We start from the raw sequence: 21,086 nt of genomic DNA, 5'->3' as shown, positions 1-21,086 counted from the left end.
GGAAGATTTTTTATTTTTTTTTCCCCCCAGAAAAAAACATTTAACAAAACACAAAATTAGGTTTTCGCTGTAGAGCTGCATGTTATCAGGTTTTAATGCTGAAAGGACTTATTTTTTCATCTTTGCACAGAAAACAAACGTGTTTTCAAGAGTTAAAAGTACAAGAATACTGTGACCAGGGCTGAGCAATATTGGGAAAATGCTAATTGCGTCATTATTGTAGAATATTGTGATGCAGACAGTTGAAATTAACCTACATATGTCTACAATAAACTGCATAATTTAGAAGAAAATATCATGTAGCTCTAGTCTAAAATCCAATTCTGCTCCAAACCCCGGAACAAGCAGCTCACAAGCGCCTGATAATGGACTTAAAATGCAAAATAAATCAAGTTTAAAAAGGTGATTCGGGCAGTTTTAGATTTCTCAAAATGCATTAAGAGAAATATGTGAAGATACAACTACAGCAGGAGCTTTTAATTTAACTATTGAGTGAATTTTCTTAAAAAAAACACACCATTACTTATAGGCTATATTTAAAAATAACCCTAAAAAGGCTGTTTTAAAAGGCATATATTAATTAATTTATCCTCTGGTTTAAAACAATGTATATAACTGAGGGTAATGTGTCGTTTAAAACACATAAAGATGATTTAAAACTTTAAAGTTTAGGGAAAGAAGCTGTCTGCAGCTGTTAGGAAAGCAGTTTATGAAACCGGATGTTTGGTAACGTCGTGTCTGAAAACGTGACGGAGACGCGGAGCTTCGTCTGAAACAAGGAGCATCTTTTCTCCCTCACAGACAGGACAGGAGGTTTTAGTTGCTCCTGAAAGAAATATTCACCCCCCTGTGCTAACTTTTAACCATGTCGGCCTCTCGTACAGTGATATGTTTGCTACGAAACGACCTGCGGCTCCACGACAACGAGGTAAGAGACGAATGTTTTTTTTATTAAAAAGGATTTTTATTTCGCGCTTAAATACTCGAAATTAATTTTTATGTAACATTTTTTATTCTCCTTTGAATGCGTAACGTTTAGACTTTACGTTGTTGACGACTTTAGCCGTAAAAACAACTTGTTTGTTTTACAACGGCGTCAAATTACAAGTCGTTAATTGTTTACTTCCGGTTGACATTCTACAGAATAAAAGCCTCCCCCCCTCCTTCAAAATAAAACACTTTTTGTTCCTGCAAGCTCCTTTTAATGCAGAAAAAACAGCAAATGCCCGTTATTCCTTTAAAACTTCGAGTTTGAGGCTTACATGATGATTTTTTATCTAATATTTAATAACTTTATATATTTTTTGTTATGTTTAAACCAGGGGGGTCAAAAAAAACTTGGTCTTAATCAATCCTGATCAATATTTGTTGAATAAATACATAAATAAATCTTGGTTTTGGATGGTTTTAGATGTCAAATTATTCTTATAGATTAATAGATCAAACCTAAATAGACGTATCACTCTATCATCAGCTTCTAAAGTAATTTTTTCTCATTAATACATTTCATCACAAGCCTTTAAAGCGGCTGGAAACCTAATCTGGTCATACAGCTACTTTGATTTAACTTTGAAACGAGATGAAAATCTAGAAAAAGCCGACATACATTAAAGCAAACTCGCTGTTACTCAGACGCACATCATCTCAAGTCGGATTTACGGCATTGTTTCGGTCCCGTTTGATGCTCTCTGTAGGTTTTTGCTTGCCGAAATTAAAGAATACTGAGAAATAAATCTTCATTTTCTTGTCTTCAAAGAAGACTTCACTAAAGAGGCTCAGTTTTTAAGCAAAGTGAGCTTTAGAGACCCGATCTGCCACAAACTGGAGGGCCAAATCTAATAAAATTAAAATTAAAGACACAAGAAGGGCACTATAATAATAACGTACAAATAAATTCAAACAATAATTCGATCGAATTCTCACAAATCTCAAAAGCCAAAGTGGAGAGCGATGTTTTAGGAAGGGATTAAAAACAGAAAAGGCCTGTCTGATGTGTGAAGGGACGTCATTTCATCGTTTAGGAGCTGCGAAATATAAAGGGGGCTAATTATGTCACAGATAAATTAAAATAAAGATGAATAAAGAGAATCCTGTGCAGCTGTTTATCAAAGCAGTACTAATTTCTTTGATAACTTCTGGATATCGGATCGAGACGTCCCAATGGGAACGTTTAAAACTGCTGCAGCTTCCTGTTTTCAAAGTAAAAAAAAAGTAGTTTTCAAACAGAACAAGCAGATCCGAGCAGGGAGATCCTAGGTTTTAGAAAACACAAAGAGGAGGAGGAGGAGGAGGAGGGGGAGGAGGGGGAGGAGGGGGAGCGGCGCAGCACAGGTCCAGTGTTGAGGTTTTTTGCCGCCGTGTTTTCTCCGGGAGCTTCACGTCACAATGCCCGACTCTCTCTTGGCGTGCAGCTTTTCCACTGGGCTCAAAGCAACGCCGAGCACGTGGTGCCGCTGTACTGCTTCGACCCGAGGCACTATGCCGGGACGCACCACTTCAACTTCCCGAAGACGGGGCCTTTTCGCCTGCGCTTCCTGCTGGAGAGCGTCCGAGATCTCCGAGACACGCTCCTCAGCAAGGGCAGGTGACTCCGCTGACCTATGACCTCTGTCTAAAATCATTTATTTACCCTGTAGATTCCCTCCATAACACATAATCTCTCTCCAGACTACAAAAGATGACATTATTGAAAGCTTTATACTCTGTACAGAGTTGTCCTTGGCTTTCTAGGATTGGATTAATAGACTTGTAACAGGATCAGGACACACCTGGACCTCCAGGGGTCTGTGTTTACATTACCATGACTGCTGCACACATTGTTCCCGTGGCTTTTTTTTCCCCGGCCAACTCTCCCTCTGCCCAGGATGCAGCTTGCCTGGCACGACGTGAACTCGTGCGTGTGTTTGTTTGTGCGACAGCAATCTGGTGGTGAGGACGGGGAAGCCGGAGGAGGTGGTCGCCGACCTCGTCAGGCAGCTCGGCTCCGTTAGCAGCGTTGCGTTCCACGAAGAGGTGCTCGGAGGGCGTTTCTGTTTCTGTTTAACCCAAACTTTCAGAGGGGTTGTCTCCTGATGCCGTGCGGTGCCATTCCAGGTTGCTTCCGAGGAGCTGAGCGTGGAGAGGAAGGTGAAGGAAGCCTGCGCCGAGCTGAAGGTGAATGTCCACACCTGCTGGGGCTCCACTCTGTACCACAGGGACGACGTGCCGTTCCGCCACATGTCCAGGTTCGCTGCTGTTTTCCGGGGAGGCGTCTGACTTCTGACCTGAATGCCGTTTGACACCGCGTCTCTCTCTGGTTGCCGTTAGGCTGCCGGACGTGTACACCCAGTTCAGAAAGGCGGTGGAGCTCCAGAGCAGCGTGAGGCCTGCGTTCCCAACGCCAGAGAGGCTGCATCCCGTTCCCCCGGGGCTGGAAGAGGGAGCCATTCCCACTGCGGAGGAACTGCAACAAACTGGTGAGCAATCGGAAAGTTTGAAAGCTTTACCCTCTGTCCTCTCTTGGTCGAACGGCGCTTGGATTTGGCGCTTCAGTTTATCTGTACAGCGCCTGTTCACTGTGCAAACACTATGGTGTACTGTTAAATATCTAAAGAAGCCGTCGCAGAGTGGGAAAGGAACGACTCCCTTTTAACAGGAAGAAGCCTCCAGCAGAAGCAGAAGCAGAAGCAGAAGCAGGCTCAGACAGTCTAAGCCTATAGCAGCAGAACTAAGGGAGAGCTCAGCAAACCCAACCTTGACTATAGGATTTATTAAAAATAGACACAGCCTCCCGGACAGAACCTGGAAGTTAGTTCAATAGAGAGGAGCCTGAGAACCGTTATAGAAACTCTAGGAACCACGAGTAAACCTGCAGTCTGAGAGCGAACTGCTCTGTTAGGAAAATATGGACTAATAAGATCTTTAATGTAAGCTGGAGTTTGGTGGTTGATAGCTTTGGATGTTAGGAGTAAAATGTTAAAATCTATTCTGAATTGACTGACAGCAGCATTTGTTCAAAAAGGTTTTCTGGAAATCAAGACAGTAAAGAGTTGCAGTAGACGTGATGAATGCATGGAGCATTTTTTCTTCATCATTTTGGGACCAGATGTCTGTAATTTTAGGAATCTTCCTCAGGTGGAGGTACATTTTTAGTGGGAGCAAAATGACACATTTAGATTGAAAATCACACCAAGGTTCCTTATGTTCAACTAAAGCCTTCCAGGGTGAGTGGAAGTTTGTTCCTAACATGCTCAGGTCGAAAAAAAAAACAGTTTATTTATTTATTTTTTAAAACTGCTGCGTGCTTCTAGCACTAAAGAGGTACAAATGCCTTTTCCCGAGCACCGGCTCTGTTTAATAAATCTACACCCGCTTCACTTCCAGCCTTCAGCGGGCGAAGTGCTGAGCGCATCCTTTACAAAAAAGCCGACGGGGGAGCGGGCTCGCCGGAAATCTTAATGTTCACAATTAAGCTTTTACGACTCTCACCGTCTGATTTCCGCAGAGGCCCCGAGCGATTCCCGCTCAGCTTTCCCCTGCAGCGGCGGAGAGAGTCACGCTCTGGCTCGACTTCAGCACTACTTCTGGGACACTGTGAGCGCATCACACACACATACACACACACACACAAAGAGCCACATAAAATCAGCTTTGTTGTTGAATTAAGCAGAGTGGACACTGCTTGTTTCTGTAGGATAAAGTTGCAACTTACAAGGAGACCCGGAATGGCCTGATTGGGGTGGACTTCTCTACAAAGTTTTCCCCTTGGTGAGTTTTATTCCGTTTCAGTCCGACTGCTTGTGATCCCTGGATGCACTGTCACGTATTTCCAACGCTTGTGCAGGCTGGCTCTGGGGTGCATTTCTCCGAGGTACATTTACCATCAGATCAAACGGTACGAAACGGAGCGGACAGCCAACCAGAGCACCTACTGGTCAGTGTATTGCTGCATGTGTACGTTTAAAAAAAAAAAAAGATAAACGCGTAACGTCACTCTTTGATGATCTTCTCTTCCTCAGGGTCGTTTTTGAGCTTCTGTGGAGGGACTACTTCAGGTTCGTGGCTGTCAAGTATGGAAACAGAATTTTTTACGCCAGAGGTAAAGTGGAGAAAGCTTTAAATAAATATAATTGTTTTAAATATTTGCTGTAAACGAATGCAAAAATCCCACCTGGACGCAGGGCTTCAGGACAAATCGGTGCCGTGGAAGAAGGACATGAAGCTGTTCGACGCGTGGAAAGGTTTGTGATCGCAACACTTAAAAAACAAATTAAAAAAAAAAAAAATCCGCTTTGGATGCGTTTAAATGTTGTGCTTTTTCCAGAGGGGCGCACCGGGGTGCCCTTTGTGGACGCCAACATGAGAGAGCTGGCACTGACGGGCTTCATGTCCAACAGGGGGCGGCAAAATGTTGCAAGCTTCCTCACCAAGGATCTGGGTCTGGACTGGAGGTTGGGAGCCGAGTGGTTCGAATACCTGTTGGTATGTGTTGTAGAGCAAATTTGAAATAATTTACATATCGTCCTAGTTATTTATGACCTGTTAGTGGAATAAAATGTGCACTTAAAGCAGTGCACTCTTCAGCAGTTCAGTTGTCTAAATACTGTTTTTGAAAGTGTGTGAACCTCATTATTTTGTTTTATCTTTACCCCAGATTGATCACGATGTCTGCAGCAACTATGGGAACTGGCTTTACAGCGCCGGAATAGGAAACGACCCCAGAGAGAACCGGAAGTTCAACATGATCAAACAAGCCCTGGACTACGACGGCAACGTACGCCGGCTCGCTTTCTGTAGCTTCCGTCCCGTGTCACCAGCGCGTGCATTTTTCACCGCCTCTTCCATCTTTCTTTCAGGGCGACTACGTGCGGCAGTGGGTTCCGGAGCTGAGCTCCGTCGGGGGAGCCGACGCGCACACGCCCTGGACCCTGAGCTCCGCTGCCCTGTCGCGCGCGCACATGGCCCTCGGCGAGACCTACCCTGCCCCCGTTGTCATGGCGCCCGAGTGGAGCCGACACTATAACAAGAAACCGGTGGGTGCTCGAGAAAAGGGAATAAACTCGGTGGAACGGAAGTACATTTACTGCAACACTGATTATAAGGAGGGTGGCTGTTGTGTACTTCCAGATTTATATTTTATCTGTATTCCCTACTACAATTAGAAGTACGTTCTACCACATTTACAGGAATATTTGGCCCTTATTTTACCTGTTCTGGATAGCTTTTTGAACAACTTTAGTTTGGAGAAACAAAGATGGTAGCAGTATAAAATACAGCCCGGTACAAACCCAGTGCTAAGTACCGGGTACAAACCTGGTGCTTACAGGGACCGGACCGTATTATAAAATGACTCGTTACTCTGTGCTTACAGGTTATGAAACTGGTACCGACCGGCGCGTACGGGGTCAGTCTAAATGAAAGCAAAATGGATTGCTGCGATCCTAAAACGACTTCAGTTTCAAACGTTTTATAGCGGCATGCACGTTCATTCATTCATAAACCTTTGCGCCTCATGCAGACTAGCCGTTAGCTCGTCAGTCCAGTCCGAACTAATCTGTTTGTCCAGACTGAGATCGTTCAGAGAGCTGTTTACAGCTGGTAAGTTATTACTCGTTCATAATCTTTCCACAGACTTGTTTTGGCTGTATGGCAGCATGTTTTTACTGCCTGAGGGCTTCTTGTGGTTTAAAATGTGCATAAAAAGGCATTTATTTGTTTTTTTTTCCCCCTCAGAGTAACACAGGACCTTCACCAAGAGGAAAGAAAGGCCCGTCTCATACCCCCAAACAACACCGGGACCGAGGCATCGACTTCTACTTCTCCAAGAGTAAAAACCTGTGATTTTATTTGAAACTTTAAATTTTTTTGTGAAAATCTGTGTTGCAGATACTTAATAAAGTTTAGGGCAAGTTTGAAAAAAAAAAAGTCCCTTTATTTTTCTGTAAGCTGAACTGATACTTGAAGCACCTTTTTTGTGGATTCTTTGTTGCGTTTCCCGCGCCAAGGTGGTAAAAAAAAACACCAAAAACAAAACAGTTGCTGTGATTTCCCACGGTTATTTCTTAAACGTTCAAAATGGAGGGCTTTTTTTCTGTTACAGGGCTTTATTTGATGCAATAAACCTAATTTTTATTCACACAGTTAAGTCTTGATGTCTTTATTTATGTTTTTTTACCACTTTTAGAGGGGAAGAAATGTGACAAACCTTGTTTCTGTAACATTGAAAGAGGAACAGAAACTTCTGTTTATTTTAGTCCTTTTCCTGTATTTAGATAACGGTTTAATCAGATTTCTGGTTAAAGTTTAAAAATAAATCTGTCCTGAAGTGGAAGAAAAATAAAAAAGGCACTCATTAAACAGCAAATATTTTTAATTTTTTTTATTTATAACTTTCAAATTCAACAATTAGTACATACATTTAATACAGATAATATCAGAATACAAAGCAAGCAAGAAAAAAAGGGCAAAGAAATAAGAAAAGGCGATCTACAAAGTGAGATTAAACATATTACACATTTTCTTTGTTCTTATGGCTTTTTTGTTATGTGAGTTTGAGATTGCATCAAAATATAGTTTTAGATCTGTTTTAAAGAGGTCAACAAGAGGTTTTTTATTCATTACTTTGCTTTTGTGAGCGTGAAATTTGATTAAACAACAAACAAACGGGGCCGTTTCCTCATCGAGTGACGCAATCATCCGTCGCCGCGTCACTTCCGGGTTCTGGAGCAAAGGTGGGCTTTTTTGACTCCGCGCTCGCTACGCTCGCCTGTCGCTCGTCCTGAAGCCGTCCTTTCGCCCCCGGAACATGGCCTGCTCCGAGCCGGAGGTGGACCTGTGCTCGGTCCCCGTCGTGGCGCTGAACGTGACCGTCAGGAAGAAGCTGGGGCTCTACCTGAACCCCAAACACACGGTGGCCGCCGACTGGACGGAGGTGGCGGAGGAGATGGGCTTCTCCTACCTGGAGATCGAGAACCACAAGGCGGTCCGGAACCCCACCAGGGCCGTCCTGGAGGAGTGGGCCGCCCGGAACCAGGGCGCGTCGGTGGGCAAGTTGCTGTCGATCCTCGAGAAGAAGGAGAGGAAAGACGTCGTAGAGGATCTTCGTCCTTTAATAGGTAACCAGGAAGTCCTGTGGACTTACTTCCGGCTTCATGTTGAGCATTACAATACTGTTTGAGTCGGTCTCTGTTAGCAAAATATCGCCCGAACCACTGGTTGTGCAGCTACAGCTGATTCAAGATGGTCGCCGCAGCCAGCTGGCTCAGTTTTGAACACATTGAGTTTACAACCCGTGCCCCCAAGTGCCTGAATGTGTCTGTTAGCAAAATATCTCACCAACCACTGGGCGGATTTTAACGAAACCTTCAGGTAAAAGTCCCCGGATGTAGGCCTACAACTGATTAGAGTTTGGAGTCAGTTTAGTTGAAGGCGGCTGCCATAGATAATTGATTTTAAAAAGCATAAACATGGCTATGATTCAGTCTGTGTTGTAAACATCGAGCTAAAATTTGACGTGGTAGTAGCTGAGAGTCATTCACAACTCATACTCTGTCACGCAGCACAAGGTTTGACCAAAGCAGCTACAACTGTCATTTCTTAACGCGATCTCAGTCCAAATCTCTGGCTTAAAGGCAGCGGGCGACAGGCATTCCTTCGAGGAGTGCTAGGCCTTTAATCGTTTATGATTCAAGCCCCAAGCAGCCAGAAGAGATCTGGTTAGAGCTCTGAAACATTATTATTATAATTATTATTGCGACACCAAACTCGTGGTGTCCTTGTGCAGTCCCGGTTTTATGTGAAGAGTGTTCGTTTTCCACACGCGACCGATGACGAACGTGTTGTTGTGCCGCCAGATGAGGACGTCAGGAAGTACTGCGAGAGCCTGAAGAAGAAGAGCGAGCCGCCGGTTCAGGTCCCCGAGGTGGACAGCTGTGTCCCTCGCACCCCGGAGCGGTTCGGCATCACCGTGGACGACTCGGAAGGTCAGAGTTTGCACCAGCAACGTTTAAGCATTTCATCTAATCAGCGTCCCTAATGATCATTTCACAGAATTAAATACAACCTGGCTTTTGTTATTATTTAGAAATGCTTCGTTAACACTTTCTTGTAATCTATCAAGTGCTAAAAATAGGGTATAACGCGTCTTTTTGCTCCATTTTCATCAACAGTTTAGTAAAAAGTATTGTAGCTTTTTAAAATTACAACCAAAAATAACGATTCACGTCATAAACTGAGCACTTATTCATTTGATGCTTAACGCTTAAAGGTTAGTAATTTATAAAAGTGCATTTTCTTTCATGTTTATAAGCTGCAACGACTCCTAAACATCAGGGTAACAGGATATAAATGTTTCAGGATCCATTTAAGATTAAAACCAATAAAAATTAAAAGCATTCCTCATAAAATCGTCTCACAGTTCATAGTTTTGGAGCCTCTGTTCTGCAGCGCACTTATCACATTTCAGTTCGAAAGCAGACGCCGCCATTTTATATCCTGTGACATGTCGCCGCTTCGCAGACGCTCCCGAGTTCTTCGACGCCTTCATCTGCTACTGCCAGAGCGACTTCGAGTTCGTCAAGGAGATGATCCGCGAGCTGGAGCAGACGGAGTACAAGCTGAAGCTGTGCGTGTTCGACAGGAACGTCCTGCCGGGCTCGTGCGTTTGGACCGTCACCAGTGAACTCATCGAGAAGAGGTGGGACTGTTAATCAGCGATTATTTACTCATCCGCTTATCGACAATGCAAACGCAACTTTCAGTGATTGTTGAAAACCAGTTTGATTCTAAACGGCTTCATCTGGATCCAGGAAGTCACCTTCTTTCCTTTTGTCACACTAATGACTCCCGATGTGCCCGTCTGCGCAGGTGTAAGAGGATGGTGGCGGTGATTTCTGACGAGTATCTGGACAGCGACGACTGTGACTTTCAAACCAAGTTCGCCCTCAGCCTCTGCCCCGGTACAGTCGAGTTTCCCCCCCCACCCACCCACCCGTGAGCCGCTCCGCTGGGCGAGCCTGACTGATTTTTCATCTCCTTCCCAGGTGCTCGGAGCAAGCGTCTCATTCCGGTCATCTACAAGTCGATGACCAAGCCGTTCCCCAGCATCCTGCGCTTCCTGACGGTGTGCGACTACACCCGGCCCTGCACGGAGGCCTGGTTCTGGGGACGGCTCGCCAAGGCCCTCTCGCTGCCGTGATCGCGGACCAGGAAATCAGCTGTATTTATATGATATTTTTATAAAAGAATCACGTGGGACTATGCCACTATCCTTGTCGCGCTGGGAACTCTGATGATTTTACTGCACATCTGGCTGCTTCCACCTACATTTCCTTTAAAAAAAGACTCTTACTTCTGTATACAATTACCCTTAATTTTAACCTTTGCAGCAAAGCTCTCATTACTCAGGCTTTAATGTTACAGAAGTGGCACAAAGAGCTGATCATTTTTTGTTTTACGTGTGGAGGATTGGTTTTATTTGCAGCACTGCATGTTCTGAAAGCTCTGCAGAGTTGTGTGTGTGTGTTTGTGGGAGATACTTCCTCTATTGAGTCAACCTTTAGATGAGATTGGAGCCTCAGAGGAAGTGATATTGTGACTGTGATACACGCTCAGTTTCAGTTTTATTAAGCAACCTTTTGCTCCTTTACGTCTCTGAACTTTGATGTATTTTTTTTTGCTTTTTCAGGAAGTTTTTAATGAAAAAAAAAAGTAATTTGCTGTATTGCACAAAGTGCCTGGAAACTGTTTTACAGAAAAGGTAAAATAAAACAAACACGTATTTTTAAGGAGTGTTTCATTTGTTTAGAGCACACAATGTCCTGAAGTTCACAGTGTTTGCCGGTGATAATATCAGCCGCCAGCAGGGGTCTCCACTGAGCCTCCATGAGACTAAAACCAGTTTTCTCTCTATAACTGCAGTGCTTTTGGTTTTAAAATGTGCCCACATGTTCGGAACCATGCCCTAGAGAATATAAACAAGCTCTATTCTGATTTAAAAACTAGAAATTGAGCATTTTGAGTTGAGTAAAGTTGAAAGTCCCAGACCTGCGCCTCCTTTCTGGACAAAAAGCTGATCAAAAATTAGGATTTTTGTCCCATCCCAGCCTGTCAGCGCTGTTTTATGAACGGGGAAGGAGAAGTTAGTGTTGCTAGAACGAGTCTGAGCTCATAATTTGGGTTTACATTTGATCCGTGGACGAAAAAAAAAAAGAATAAAAGTGAGACTGTCCATTGTTTTATGTCTGCGGGTGGCAGACAGGCTGAGGGGTCCTGTGTTAAAGATGACGCCCAGACTTTCACAGAAGTCTAAAACATAGAGGTAAAAACGATTGATTTTCTGCCTTTCCACCACTGAACCCTGCTGTACTGAAAATACTGGAAATTCATTTATAAACAAGCTTCAGATTATTCTCAGGTCAAACTATAGATCCAGAAACATGATGATCAGTTAGCACATATCATGGTAAAGATTTCCTTCTATTGCAATAAAAGCATGAGGTACTTTCAGTAAAACATTGAGATTAGTCAAAAAGAAAAGTTTAAAAGCTTTAATTTTAAATAAAGTTACTACAAAACAAAGACTATAATAGCTCAGAATGGTAAGTTTTTTAACTTTAACATTCAGTATATCAAGAAAAAACCTAGTAGTCTACAGATATAAAGTTTTCTGTGGCCGATGGTGATCTTTAGAAATCGGCAACCAATATTTTAAAAATATTTTTCATTTAAAAAAACGTAACAACAGTGACTAAACTTAAATAAATTCGTGTTTAAAATCCCTTGGAAGAACTTCTGTACTTAAAAATAACATAAAGAGCATTCTTGCTAAAAAAAAACCTCAGTATACACAGGCATGGCCTGGTGCCGAATAATAAAAACAGCCAACTGACTTCAGAGAAATATTGTAATATTTCATTTTATTATTATAGTAAAATAATCTCCCATTTTTAAACAGTATAAGCATAGATACAATCAAGCAAAATATTATTAATAATAGTATTTATGGCTTTTAAGTTTGTTAGTCCTTGTAGTGTTATAAAGTACAGCTTCATTTTAGCTCTGAATTGAGTTATTATAAGTTTCCTATTAGATTATTTACATTTATTTACATACACGAAGATATGTCTGTGGCACCAAAAGCTACATAGCTATTCTCACGTACGTGCATAAGTCCAGCCAATCACAGCGCGCCACGTCATCTTTATGCGCAGGCCCCCCGCCCCCGAGCCGTTTTTGGCAGGGCCGAGCTGGATCCGGTAGCTCAACCGCGTCAAAGGTCCACATATGCTCGGGAGGAATGCGGTAGGCGGGGCCGCCGGGGCTGGTGTCAAACTTTGGGAATGACAGGAGTGCTGCGGGATTCGCAAAGAAGGGGAAGTGTCGCCCTCGCTGGCTCTGTTTGGATTACTCTGACTTGTTCTCCGGATTCGCCGTCTTCGCCGCCGCGCCGCAGATATTCCGACCTCAGCGGGTTCTTCAGCCACCACCTTCACCATCATCATCATCATGTCGGAGGACCTGAGCTCCCAACCCTGGTCCATCAATAAGGATGATTATGAGCTACAAGAGGTGATTGGTATGTCATCATTAGCTTGTTAGCACTCTGTTCACCGGCACTTTCTTTTATTAGCTTAACAAGAAAACCCAAAACGACGAACGCAAATAATAGCAGTCAGGTGAAAAGACGAGGAAAGGTGGAGCCTTTTAGGCGTTCTGGGGGGGGACTTTACGAACATACCCGGGCGGTGTTTTAACTTGGAAGCCGCCTGCTATCAATGAAGTTACCGAAAACATCTCAGCAACGCTGCCAGGCTCGGACTATTTGCTGGAAAAGTCGGCGCTTTCGTTCCGCCACGCGACGTTTCTGCTCAACATCCTCGTTCGGAACCAGTTCTCGTTATTTATCCGGAACCTCAGACAGGCAGGCAGCTTTTTTTTTTTTTTTTTTTTTTACAGCAGGGCAGAATAATGTTTGTTAGAAGAAGTTATTTTTTTAAGAGCTTCGGTATCAGCTGTGTCGTTACTGCGGACAGATAAGACAAAGTTAAACTGAACGTGTTCACGCCCATCTTCCCTGTGCAAGGAAGGAAGGAAGGAAAAAAACTCATATTTTATATTAGTCATATCAAAAACAAACAACAAACCAGTATAAATAAACTCCATTACTTGTTGGACTAGTTCTGCCTGGAGAAACCCTATCTACAAAAAACATAAGTAGCACAACATGGATAAACATGAAAATAAAAGTACTGTCTGAAATATTATTATTAATATTATAAATAGTTTTTTATAAACTGTTGTTGCTGCTGGATGTAGAGCTGCTTTGAGCTCCTTTCTGTGTAGTTAAATGTCCTGTAACAGCAGATTAATTAACCAAAAGCTGACAACTATAGTAGTATAGAGCAATGATTCCAAAGTTGGGGTTGGGACCCCAGTGTGGGTCACTCAGCACAAAGTAGGGGTCCTTAGATAATCTCCAGATATCAGCTTACAATAAAAAACTTAGTTTTTATGCTACGTTTGCACCATATTCGTTACAAAAACTTGAAATACAAGTCCATAAATTGATTAAAAATAGCATAATGGATGTGAAGACTGTTTGTGTTGTCATTATGTTCTTATTTAATAGAGTCATTAGCAGTTTTGGATGTTTAAACAGCCAACAGATGGGGTCACACACCTTTGTTACTGTTATTTTATGTGTCGGAAGTTGAAAAGTTTGGGAACCACTGGTATAGAGGTTTCTCTTGAAATTAAGTTGAGTAGTAGTTCATAATGCCACGACAGAAATGAATCCATTCATGCTTCTTCTTCTTTTGTTTTTAGACATGACAGGCTGTCAGTGCGTCCGGTCTGTGATTCACTTCACTCCTCAGTAAGTTCTGGACTCTCTAATTCAACCCTCCTGCGACGGGATCGCGCGTCCTCCTCGAGCAGCGCCGTCCAGGGCCCGAGGATGCTGCGCCTGAGAAACGCCAGCCGCGTGAACTCGTGCCAAAATGGCTGACCTCTCCTACCTTTCGGCTCATTGGAGGAGGAAAGAGAGTGTGACGTATAAAGCGAAGTATTGTTCGCTCAAATCAGATTTCCTTGGTTTACTTTCCCCGCGGTTCCTCTGCAGGGGTGCTGCGTGTTTTATAGGGGGGAGCGTCTTTACAAGCTCCACTTCTGAGTTTCTCTGTGGTTTCTCGGAAGGCTCCAGCCGGAGCGCCCCTCCAGATAATGCCCTGCGATTTACCTTGCGCACAGAGATAAAGCCTCTCCTGTATGGAAACCAGTTCTGTAGCATTTTCACGTGGCGCGTCGAGCAAACTTCCCACAAACGTTTGAAACCGCTCAGGCTTTCGCATGCGTGAACTGCGCCATGCTGGCTTTAGTAGAGTTTAAAACCAAATAAAATAATAATCTGATTGTCCCATTAGTTTTTCCTTGAATCTTGCAGATTAGAATTAGGGCTCTTTAAATGTGGAGGACAAAGTTTATTTTACGCATCACCTGAATAAATAAAATGCTCTGTTAGAGGCTGTGGACACGTTTCCTCCACTGCCGAGGAGCTTTCTGTGCTTCTTAGTATTAAACTTTAGTTCTGAGAGGCTGTAGTTTGCTCTTTTCAGGACAAGACAAGAAAAAATACATATCTCATCCTTTAACCTTGCATCTGGTTCAGTTCTTCACATCATTATAAGGATTCACCACACACAGAAAGCTTTCTTCACCAGTTCTTCGCTTTAAAACGTTTTTAAATGCAGTGTTTTTGTATTGATTGTGATCCAATCTCTCCTCTGAATGCCAAAATTTGGTAGTTTATCTCTAAACTTAGCCAGTCTCAATATGATATTCCGTGCTTTTACTTACTCAACAGGATGCGACGCAGAAGCTGCTTTAGATTTTTGTTATTTTAAGAAAATAATGAGGATAAGAAGTCAGTCAGGCTTAAAAGAATCAGTGGTTTTAATGAGAAGCTTTAAGTTTCCCTCAAAGATCTACGATTTAAAAGCTTTATAAAAGTCTTTTGTCTGAGTTGGTTTAGGCAAGGAGAGGCAAGGAAATCTTTCTGATGATAATCACATTTTGAAGAAGTTATGTAATAACTATTTCAAAGTGCTAAATGTTTTCCGGCCTGTTGTTTCAAGGCTTCCAACAGGTGTTCTGTAGCAGGAACAGGCGGAGGCCAGGCTCTCCGAGGTCGACCTGCTGAGTATATTTTATATAAACCGTTTCATCCCGGGCAGATGCTGCCTGCAGCTTGCTTTCATCTGTCTGTATGTGTGTGTGTGTGTGTGTGTTGAGGATGGCCCTGCATACCCAGCATGCCTAGCAGAGCTATTGTTTTGGTATCTTCCCCAGGGAGATGGGACTTGTTATTACACGGTTCACGCCTACTCCTTTTCACCCCACTGAGCCCTGAGTCGTACTGGACGCCAGGCTGGACAGAGCAACACCGGTGCAGCTGTTTCTCCGATCTCCGATCTCGGATCACACTTTGGATCATCGGTTTTCCGCAGATCTGCACTGGAAGCTTCCCTCTCCCGCCGCCCGTACCCACGGGCCTCCCTGCTTCCCCCCTCGCTCTTCCTCGGCTCTCGGACGACTTTAAAAAAAGGAGCGAGACGAACCTTTTTCCATTTTTAAACGTCAGCTCGGAGGTTCAAGCCACAACCGGGCAGTCGAGGAATAAATGCTCAAAGAGAGGCAGTATGCGCCTGCTGCGGGCGCTCCCGGCTCGCCACAGGTCTGGTTTCACGTTTGGCGCACACGCCAGGTACGCCGAGGAAACGAAGTAAAAGTCTTGTGATGTCAGGCGCTTGAACTGGGCAGGAAAGGCCAACTGCGAGCCAGTAAACTAATTCAAGAGCAGGCTAATCTGATCAGATATAACGTCACTCTGTGCCTTTTTTGTGCTCAAAAACGAGCCAGAACAGTGACCGTTCTGTGTTCACCTTTCACCAGTTACACGTCTCCCCTCAGTGTGGGTCCGCTCACAACAGGAACGGTGTTTTCATGGCAGAAAACATCGATAGTTTGAATTTATTTTTCAAAATTAGCCCAGTTTGTTCCCTTTTTGTGCACGTTGGCAGCATGTTAGTAAGTTAATCATCCGCTGATTTGACTCAGAGGCCAAATTCAAAGTGAAGATGTGTGGGAGGCAGCACAAAACTCAGATCCAGAACGGCCGATCGCGGTCAGGTTACTCCACCGCGAGCATCTCAACCTTAAGAGTCGTGTGTGTGTGTGTGCAGTCACCGAAGTCCTCATACCTAAGTTCACGGTGGCAGTCGAAACAAAACAACGCTAAGGACGCACCGAGGAGCGCAAGGATGCAGAACAGTTTGATCCGAGGCGTATCTGATGATGACACAGCTCAGATAATCTCTTCAGTTTGTCCCATTAGAAAGATTGAACGGACCACATTCCTCAGTTTGGAAAAGTCAAGTTTTCACTGTAAGAAGATGTTGCTATAAAACAGGAATCTTGAAACCATAAACTGATTTTATAGTTATGATGGATGGTAGGTGATGATGGGGTTGATTCGACCAGTTTATTTATTACTTCCCTACTTGTTTCTGCTACTTTTATGAAAATGGCTACTAATGCAGGAAACGTTAAATTCCCTCTGTGGAGATTAGTCAATTATTATCACCATCATTTAGAAATAAAGAACTGAGGCTGTTTTGTGTCTTTGTAGAAATAATTTACAGGGGTTCTACTGGCAGATGTGCTTAAAAAAACAAAGAAAATGTCGTAAAATCAGGAAAGTGGGCCTGATTCTGTTACTGAAACACCAGTAAAGATGGGTGGATTTTAACAGGTGGAGGATAATATAATTTCTGACTATTATATTTGTGCTTGTAGGAGTAAAGAAGAGCAAACGGATGTGAATTATTTGTCTTTAATTACGAGTAAATCCGACGCAAAGCTGCTGTTTAAACAAAGATTTGTTCACTTTAGGTGGGGAAATCCTCTCCCGGCGTCAGGTTTTATAAAACGCTTCTGCTTCAGTATCAGTTGGGTTGATTTAAGTAAATAAAAAAGCGAACAACTCGTTAATAAACGCAGGTCCTCTCAGTAAAGCTGGCTTTGAGCGGGATCGATGGAGACGACCACAAGAGGCCGATTTAAGTTTGAGCGGAGCTGCGTTCGAAGTTCCACATTCATGGCCCTGCCATAAAATGGAAGTAAAAGAAAACAAAACAATAGGTAAAGGTACGAACATAAAAATATACTGCAGACCCCAACAAGAACACATAAAATCGTTGTGCTGTATGCAAACGTACAAGGTTTAATTCGCCTCTTGGTAATTTTACGGCCTTTTGAGGTTCGTTAATTTTATTTCTTTCTTAGGATTTTATTCAGCTCGTTATTATTTTTGGTTCGTTTTGCTTTCGTTTTTGAGTTGGGAGGTGGGGGTGGGAAACCGTTCTTACTGGAGGGAGTTTGAGCCGCGAGCCGCTGCCCTCCTGCCAGGTCGAGTCCCGATCTCGAGGGCTCCCGTCTCGGAGCGGGAGCTGTTTAGAGGAAACATGCTTACAGAAAACACGAGCCGCTCTTTCAAAAAGATCAGGCTTGTTTTGGCAATGTGTCGCCGGCGGGGACGGTTCGGGTTTGTTCACGCCGTCTGCGACAGGTTGACGCACGTGATGAGTTCAAGCTTTCAATAAATAATTAAAAAAATATGTTTCTTAACTATTCCAGGAACAGAAGAGTCGTCCATACAAGCTGACAGCATCTTGAGGGTTTCTTTTCAGGTTTTTTTTGGATGTTTTTTAGGTTTCTTGTAATACCATGAAGAATTCAACGGAGCTTTTTGTACCACCAGTCGTTTCATAATGTCACCAAAACATAAAATCCAGGAAAAAAAGAGAAATTTAACCAAAAGTCCAATATATAAATACCTATATGTTCTACAGACAGCCGCTCCATCTTCATTACTTTTTATTTTCCTAATAAAGTAACTTTAATATAGTGATTGAGTTTCTTTTAACTTGTGTGGCAGGCAATAAATACAGCTTAGACATTCAGTTAACTTGTTTTTTTTTTGCTTAAAAGAGGAGTAAAATAAATCTTTTATGAGTCCTTCAAAGCCCCGCCATCAGCTTTTCTGTCAGTTTGGATGGAGAGACTCTGGGATGTTCGGTTGTTTGTGAGAATCCTTGTTTTTTTTATGATTTGCGCCTGATTGAGGCTCCTAGATTACATCTTATCGCGCCCCAAAAATGAGCTGGGATGTTCAAAAACTGTCCGCTCAGACAGATCCTACCTTCATCGGGTCATTTGCCGACCCCCGTCATCCTCACATCCTTGCATTGACTTCATTTATCGAATAAAAACGTCCTCCAGGTCCTACAGACTCAGAAAGCTTCTTGTCTTTCTTCACCTCAGCTTCGTTTTATTCATTTCGAACGACACAAAGATTCAATCAACAACAAAACAATAACGCTAAGAATATAAGAAATGACACACTGTTTATAAGATAACTCGGTGTTTGAAACGGAGGAGGAGGAAGCAGAAACTGATGCCACCGGTGCCTTTACAGCAGCACTGTCCTCGTTAAACCACTGCTGCAGTTCTTTTTATTTCATTTTTTTGGTTCAGGATCCATGTTCTTCCAGCGTGTAGATGCTCCTCTTCCGTGGGAGTTCACGTGCTCCGGCCTCCTCGAGTCGCCGCTCGTATGTTTGCACGAAGGAACTTTCAGCTCCGCCGCCGGCAGGGGACCCGGCTCCCCGCAGCCCCGGCCAGGCCGAGCTCGCCATCACTGGCCGGCCGAAGTGCAGGAAGTTAAATGGACAGCGCTGGTGTTTGGCCCCTTTTTTAAATATTTTATCTGGTGGGAGGATTGTTGAGCTGATTAATGCCAGTCAAACGTTATTAAAAGCTTTCACTTTCATTGGGAAGCCGTTTAAAAAAAAAAATAATCAGAAAATGACAGTGACATTCCTGGTTTATTAGATTATTTGAAACAGCAATCATTCCGTCTGTAACTCCAGACTGTTTGTTTAGATGCTAAAAATGTATATTTGTTCCCTGCTGCTGGCATGTAGCCTGAAGGAATAATTATGTTTTAATCAAAAAAATAGCTGGATAAAGTGGACGTGTCCATAGGGAGGGCCTTTTACTTTTTAATTCAAATCAGGCTTTTATTTATTTATTTATTTGCTTATTTGTATACATCTATCTAATTTTAGGAACCCCTCTTTTGCTCGGTGCCATTCTGACCGAAGGAAAACTCCGAACAATGAGCGCTTTGTTAATGTTTGGCCGGAGCTAATAGGAGATCAGGAGAGGTTGGTTGGAGATGGTGGGGGGGGTGGGGTGGATGACCGACTCGGCTGTCTCTCTCCGACACGCTGCGAGGCCCATTTCCACAGAAAGAAGATAAGAGAATATTCTGCTAATCAGGAGCCAATTTTAATTTTTTTTTTTTTCTTGCCCTCTGCCAAAAGACTTAAAGAGATAATGCGTTTGCTCGTGTCTGCGTCAGTCTGTTAGCAAAATATCTCATGACCCACCCTGGTTGTACGACGGCGACTGATTTAACTTCTGGAGTTATCCAGATTCAACATGGCCGCCTAAGCCAGCTGATCTTAAAAGGCACAAAAATGGCTCCGTCTCTGTCAGTTTTGCAGACATTGACCTAAAGTTTGGCGTGGCGGTAGCCGAGTCCGATCCCCAAACGCGTATTCCGAGCATTAACAGGTTCTGCAAAACCCTTTGCTGTTAACTATTTGGAGTCGGCTCCGTCCGTCTGTTAGCAAAATATCTCACGAAACTAATGGATGGATTTTAGTGAAACTTTTAAGAAAGTAGTCACTGGCAGTTCATCTACAACCGATTCCATTTTCAATTTCAACCTGATTCAAGATGGCCGCCACAGCTGGGTGACATTAGCCAACACAAAAATGGCGACAACTCGTTGAATTTTCCAGCGATGGAGTTGAAGTTTGACGCGGCGGTAGCTGAGAGTCATTCGTAGACCGTGGAGTTTGTTGAGCCGTTTTAAAAAGCGAAATTTTCGAATGATGGCGATAATATAATAACTATAAAGAAGAAGGGGAATTTTTTTTTTTAAACAGTATGTCCTTTCTGACCTGGGGACACCTGAAGACACCCCCCCCCAAGGAGACGCTGCAGAACAGTCCTAGAAGGAAGGACCATCGTTCTGGTGCTGCTCTGAGAGTTTCAGTAACTGGAATGAATCACTGCTGTGTTGTTGTTTTTTTTTGCGTTTCAGGAAGTGGAGCGACGGCAGTGGTCCAGGCAGCCTACTGCATACCGCGCAAGGAGAAGGTGGCCATCAAACGCATCAACCTGGAGAAGTGCCAGACGAGTATGGATGAACTCCTGGTAAGCCTTACCCACGCCGCTGAGACGCGTCATCCGGGCCACGTGGAGTCCGAAAGCAGCGTTCCGCTCACGGTGTCTGTATTCCTGCCCGCGCGGACGGAGGTCGGCGCTACCTCTGCTTTCCGTCGCTCATTCTCTCCGAGCTGTCGTCACTTCGGACACTGTTCTCGTTGTTCTCCGGAAGAGGAAACTATCAGGCCGCCGTGGGACATCTTCCCCGCTCTGTTGCTGCAGCTCGTCTCGTCGTTTTACCGTGTGGCATGTGTATGTCGTGTTTCATACCAGATGCCTGTTTGTAGTTCTTCTTCTTAGGTTTTACCGTGTATCCAACAGATCTTCCATTTAGAACACGACCTAATTGTTTTTTTTCCATATATTTTAGGCCAAACAGGTGATTAATGTATGTTTCCAGTCCTTCGAGGTTCGAGGCGCTCTTCTGGAAGTCTGTGAAAGTAACCCGCAGGAAATAAATATTGTGTAACGCTACCCGTGTCACTGGCGATGCTAAACCTTTCTCCACCTTCCGATCTCAGCAGGATGAGTCAGGGGAATGTTGGTCCCAGATTCTCCGCGCAGCAGTAGGTCGCTCGGAATGCTCCCGCGGTCGGATTTCCTGCGTTCGGCCCACAGCGTCAAATGAAAGCCAGAGCGCCTCTCGGACGTTTCGGCCCTGAAACCTGGCTGTGACAGCTTGTAAAAGAACTCGAGGATCTTTAAGCTTGTTTGTAAACGTCACATATCTGGGTCGCTGTATTGTGTTTATT

At 43.7% G+C, this 21,086-nt stretch overlaps 3 protein-coding genes across 4 annotated transcripts in view; all 3 read left to right on the top strand.

The window, feature by feature from the left end:
- The first annotated feature begins 865 nt into the window (after positions 1 to 865).
- On the top strand, positions 866 to 6,819 carry cry-dash (cryptochrome DASH). The gene is made up of 14 exons (NM_001329336.1): positions 866 to 928; positions 2,412 to 2,584; positions 2,919 to 3,012; positions 3,094 to 3,224; positions 3,307 to 3,455; positions 4,484 to 4,572; positions 4,673 to 4,746; positions 4,823 to 4,912; positions 4,998 to 5,077; positions 5,160 to 5,219; positions 5,303 to 5,460; positions 5,633 to 5,752; positions 5,835 to 6,011; positions 6,712 to 6,819. The coding sequence occupies exons 1-14, from the start codon at positions 866 to 868 to the stop codon at positions 6,817 to 6,819; spliced, it is 1,566 nt and encodes a 521-aa protein (NP_001316265.1).
- An 814-nt stretch (positions 6,820 to 7,633) lies between these two features.
- Positions 7,634 to 10,763, top strand: myd88 (MYD88 innate immune signal transduction adaptor). Its single transcript, XM_017406367.3, has 5 exons — positions 7,634 to 8,093; positions 8,832 to 8,960; positions 9,496 to 9,673; positions 9,844 to 9,935; positions 10,020 to 10,763. Exons 1-5 carry the CDS (start codon positions 7,784 to 7,786, stop codon positions 10,172 to 10,174), a joined length of 864 nt encoding a protein of 287 aa, XP_017261856.1. The 5' UTR covers positions 7,634 to 7,783; the 3' UTR covers positions 10,175 to 10,763.
- Positions 10,764 to 12,202: 1,439 nt separating this feature from the next.
- Positions 12,203 to 21,086, top strand: part of oxsr1b (oxidative stress responsive kinase 1b) — a 36,435-nt gene continuing 27,551 nt past the window's right edge. The window contains exons 1-2 of one of the 2 annotated variants that reach the window (XM_017406693.3): positions 12,203 to 12,546; positions 20,210 to 20,322. In XM_017406693.3, coding sequence (XP_017262182.1) covers positions 20,308 to 20,322 — 15 coding nt within the window. In that variant the 5' untranslated portion in view covers positions 12,203 to 12,546; positions 20,210 to 20,307. Of the gene's footprint in view, positions 12,554 to 20,209; positions 20,323 to 21,086 lie in introns of both variants that reach the window. The other variant, XM_017406691.3, reaches the window with a different exon arrangement.

Source organism: Kryptolebias marmoratus, linkage group LG21 (assembly GCF_001649575.2).
Source record: "Kryptolebias marmoratus isolate JLee-2015 linkage group LG21, ASM164957v2, whole genome shotgun sequence".
In the NCBI taxonomy this organism is placed as follows: domain Eukaryota; kingdom Metazoa; phylum Chordata; class Actinopteri; order Cyprinodontiformes; family Rivulidae; genus Kryptolebias; species Kryptolebias marmoratus.
Note: the sequence above shows the minus strand (reverse complement) of the source record. Positions and strands in the feature narration are given on the sequence as shown.

What these genes read in the sequence shown, in the direction of transcription:
- myd88 (XM_017406367.3), top strand. Translation starts at nt 7,784, where the DNA reads ATGGCCTGCTCCGAGCCGGAGGTGGACCTGTGCTCGGTCCCCGTCGTG. An exon ending in CACCGTGGACGACTCGGAAG is followed by an intron (nt 8,961 to 9,495) that starts GTCAGAGTTTGC and finishes GCCGCTTCGCAG; the next exon opens with ACGCTCCCGAGTTCTTCGAC. An exon ending in CGCCCTCAGCCTCTGCCCCG is followed by an intron (nt 9,936 to 10,019) that starts GTACAGTCGAGT and finishes TCTCCTTCCCAG; the next exon opens with GTGCTCGGAGCAAGCGTCTC.
- cry-dash (NM_001329336.1), top strand. Translation starts at nt 866, where the DNA reads ATGTCGGCCTCTCGTACAGTGATATGTTTGCTACGAAACGACCTGCGG. An exon ending in CCGTTCCGCCACATGTCCAG is followed by an intron (nt 3,225 to 3,306) that starts GTTCGCTGCTGT and finishes GGTTGCCGTTAG; the next exon opens with GCTGCCGGACGTGTACACCC. An exon ending in CCCTGGACTACGACGGCAAC is followed by an intron (nt 5,753 to 5,834) that starts GTACGCCGGCTC and finishes TCTTTCTTTCAG; the next exon opens with GGCGACTACGTGCGGCAGTG.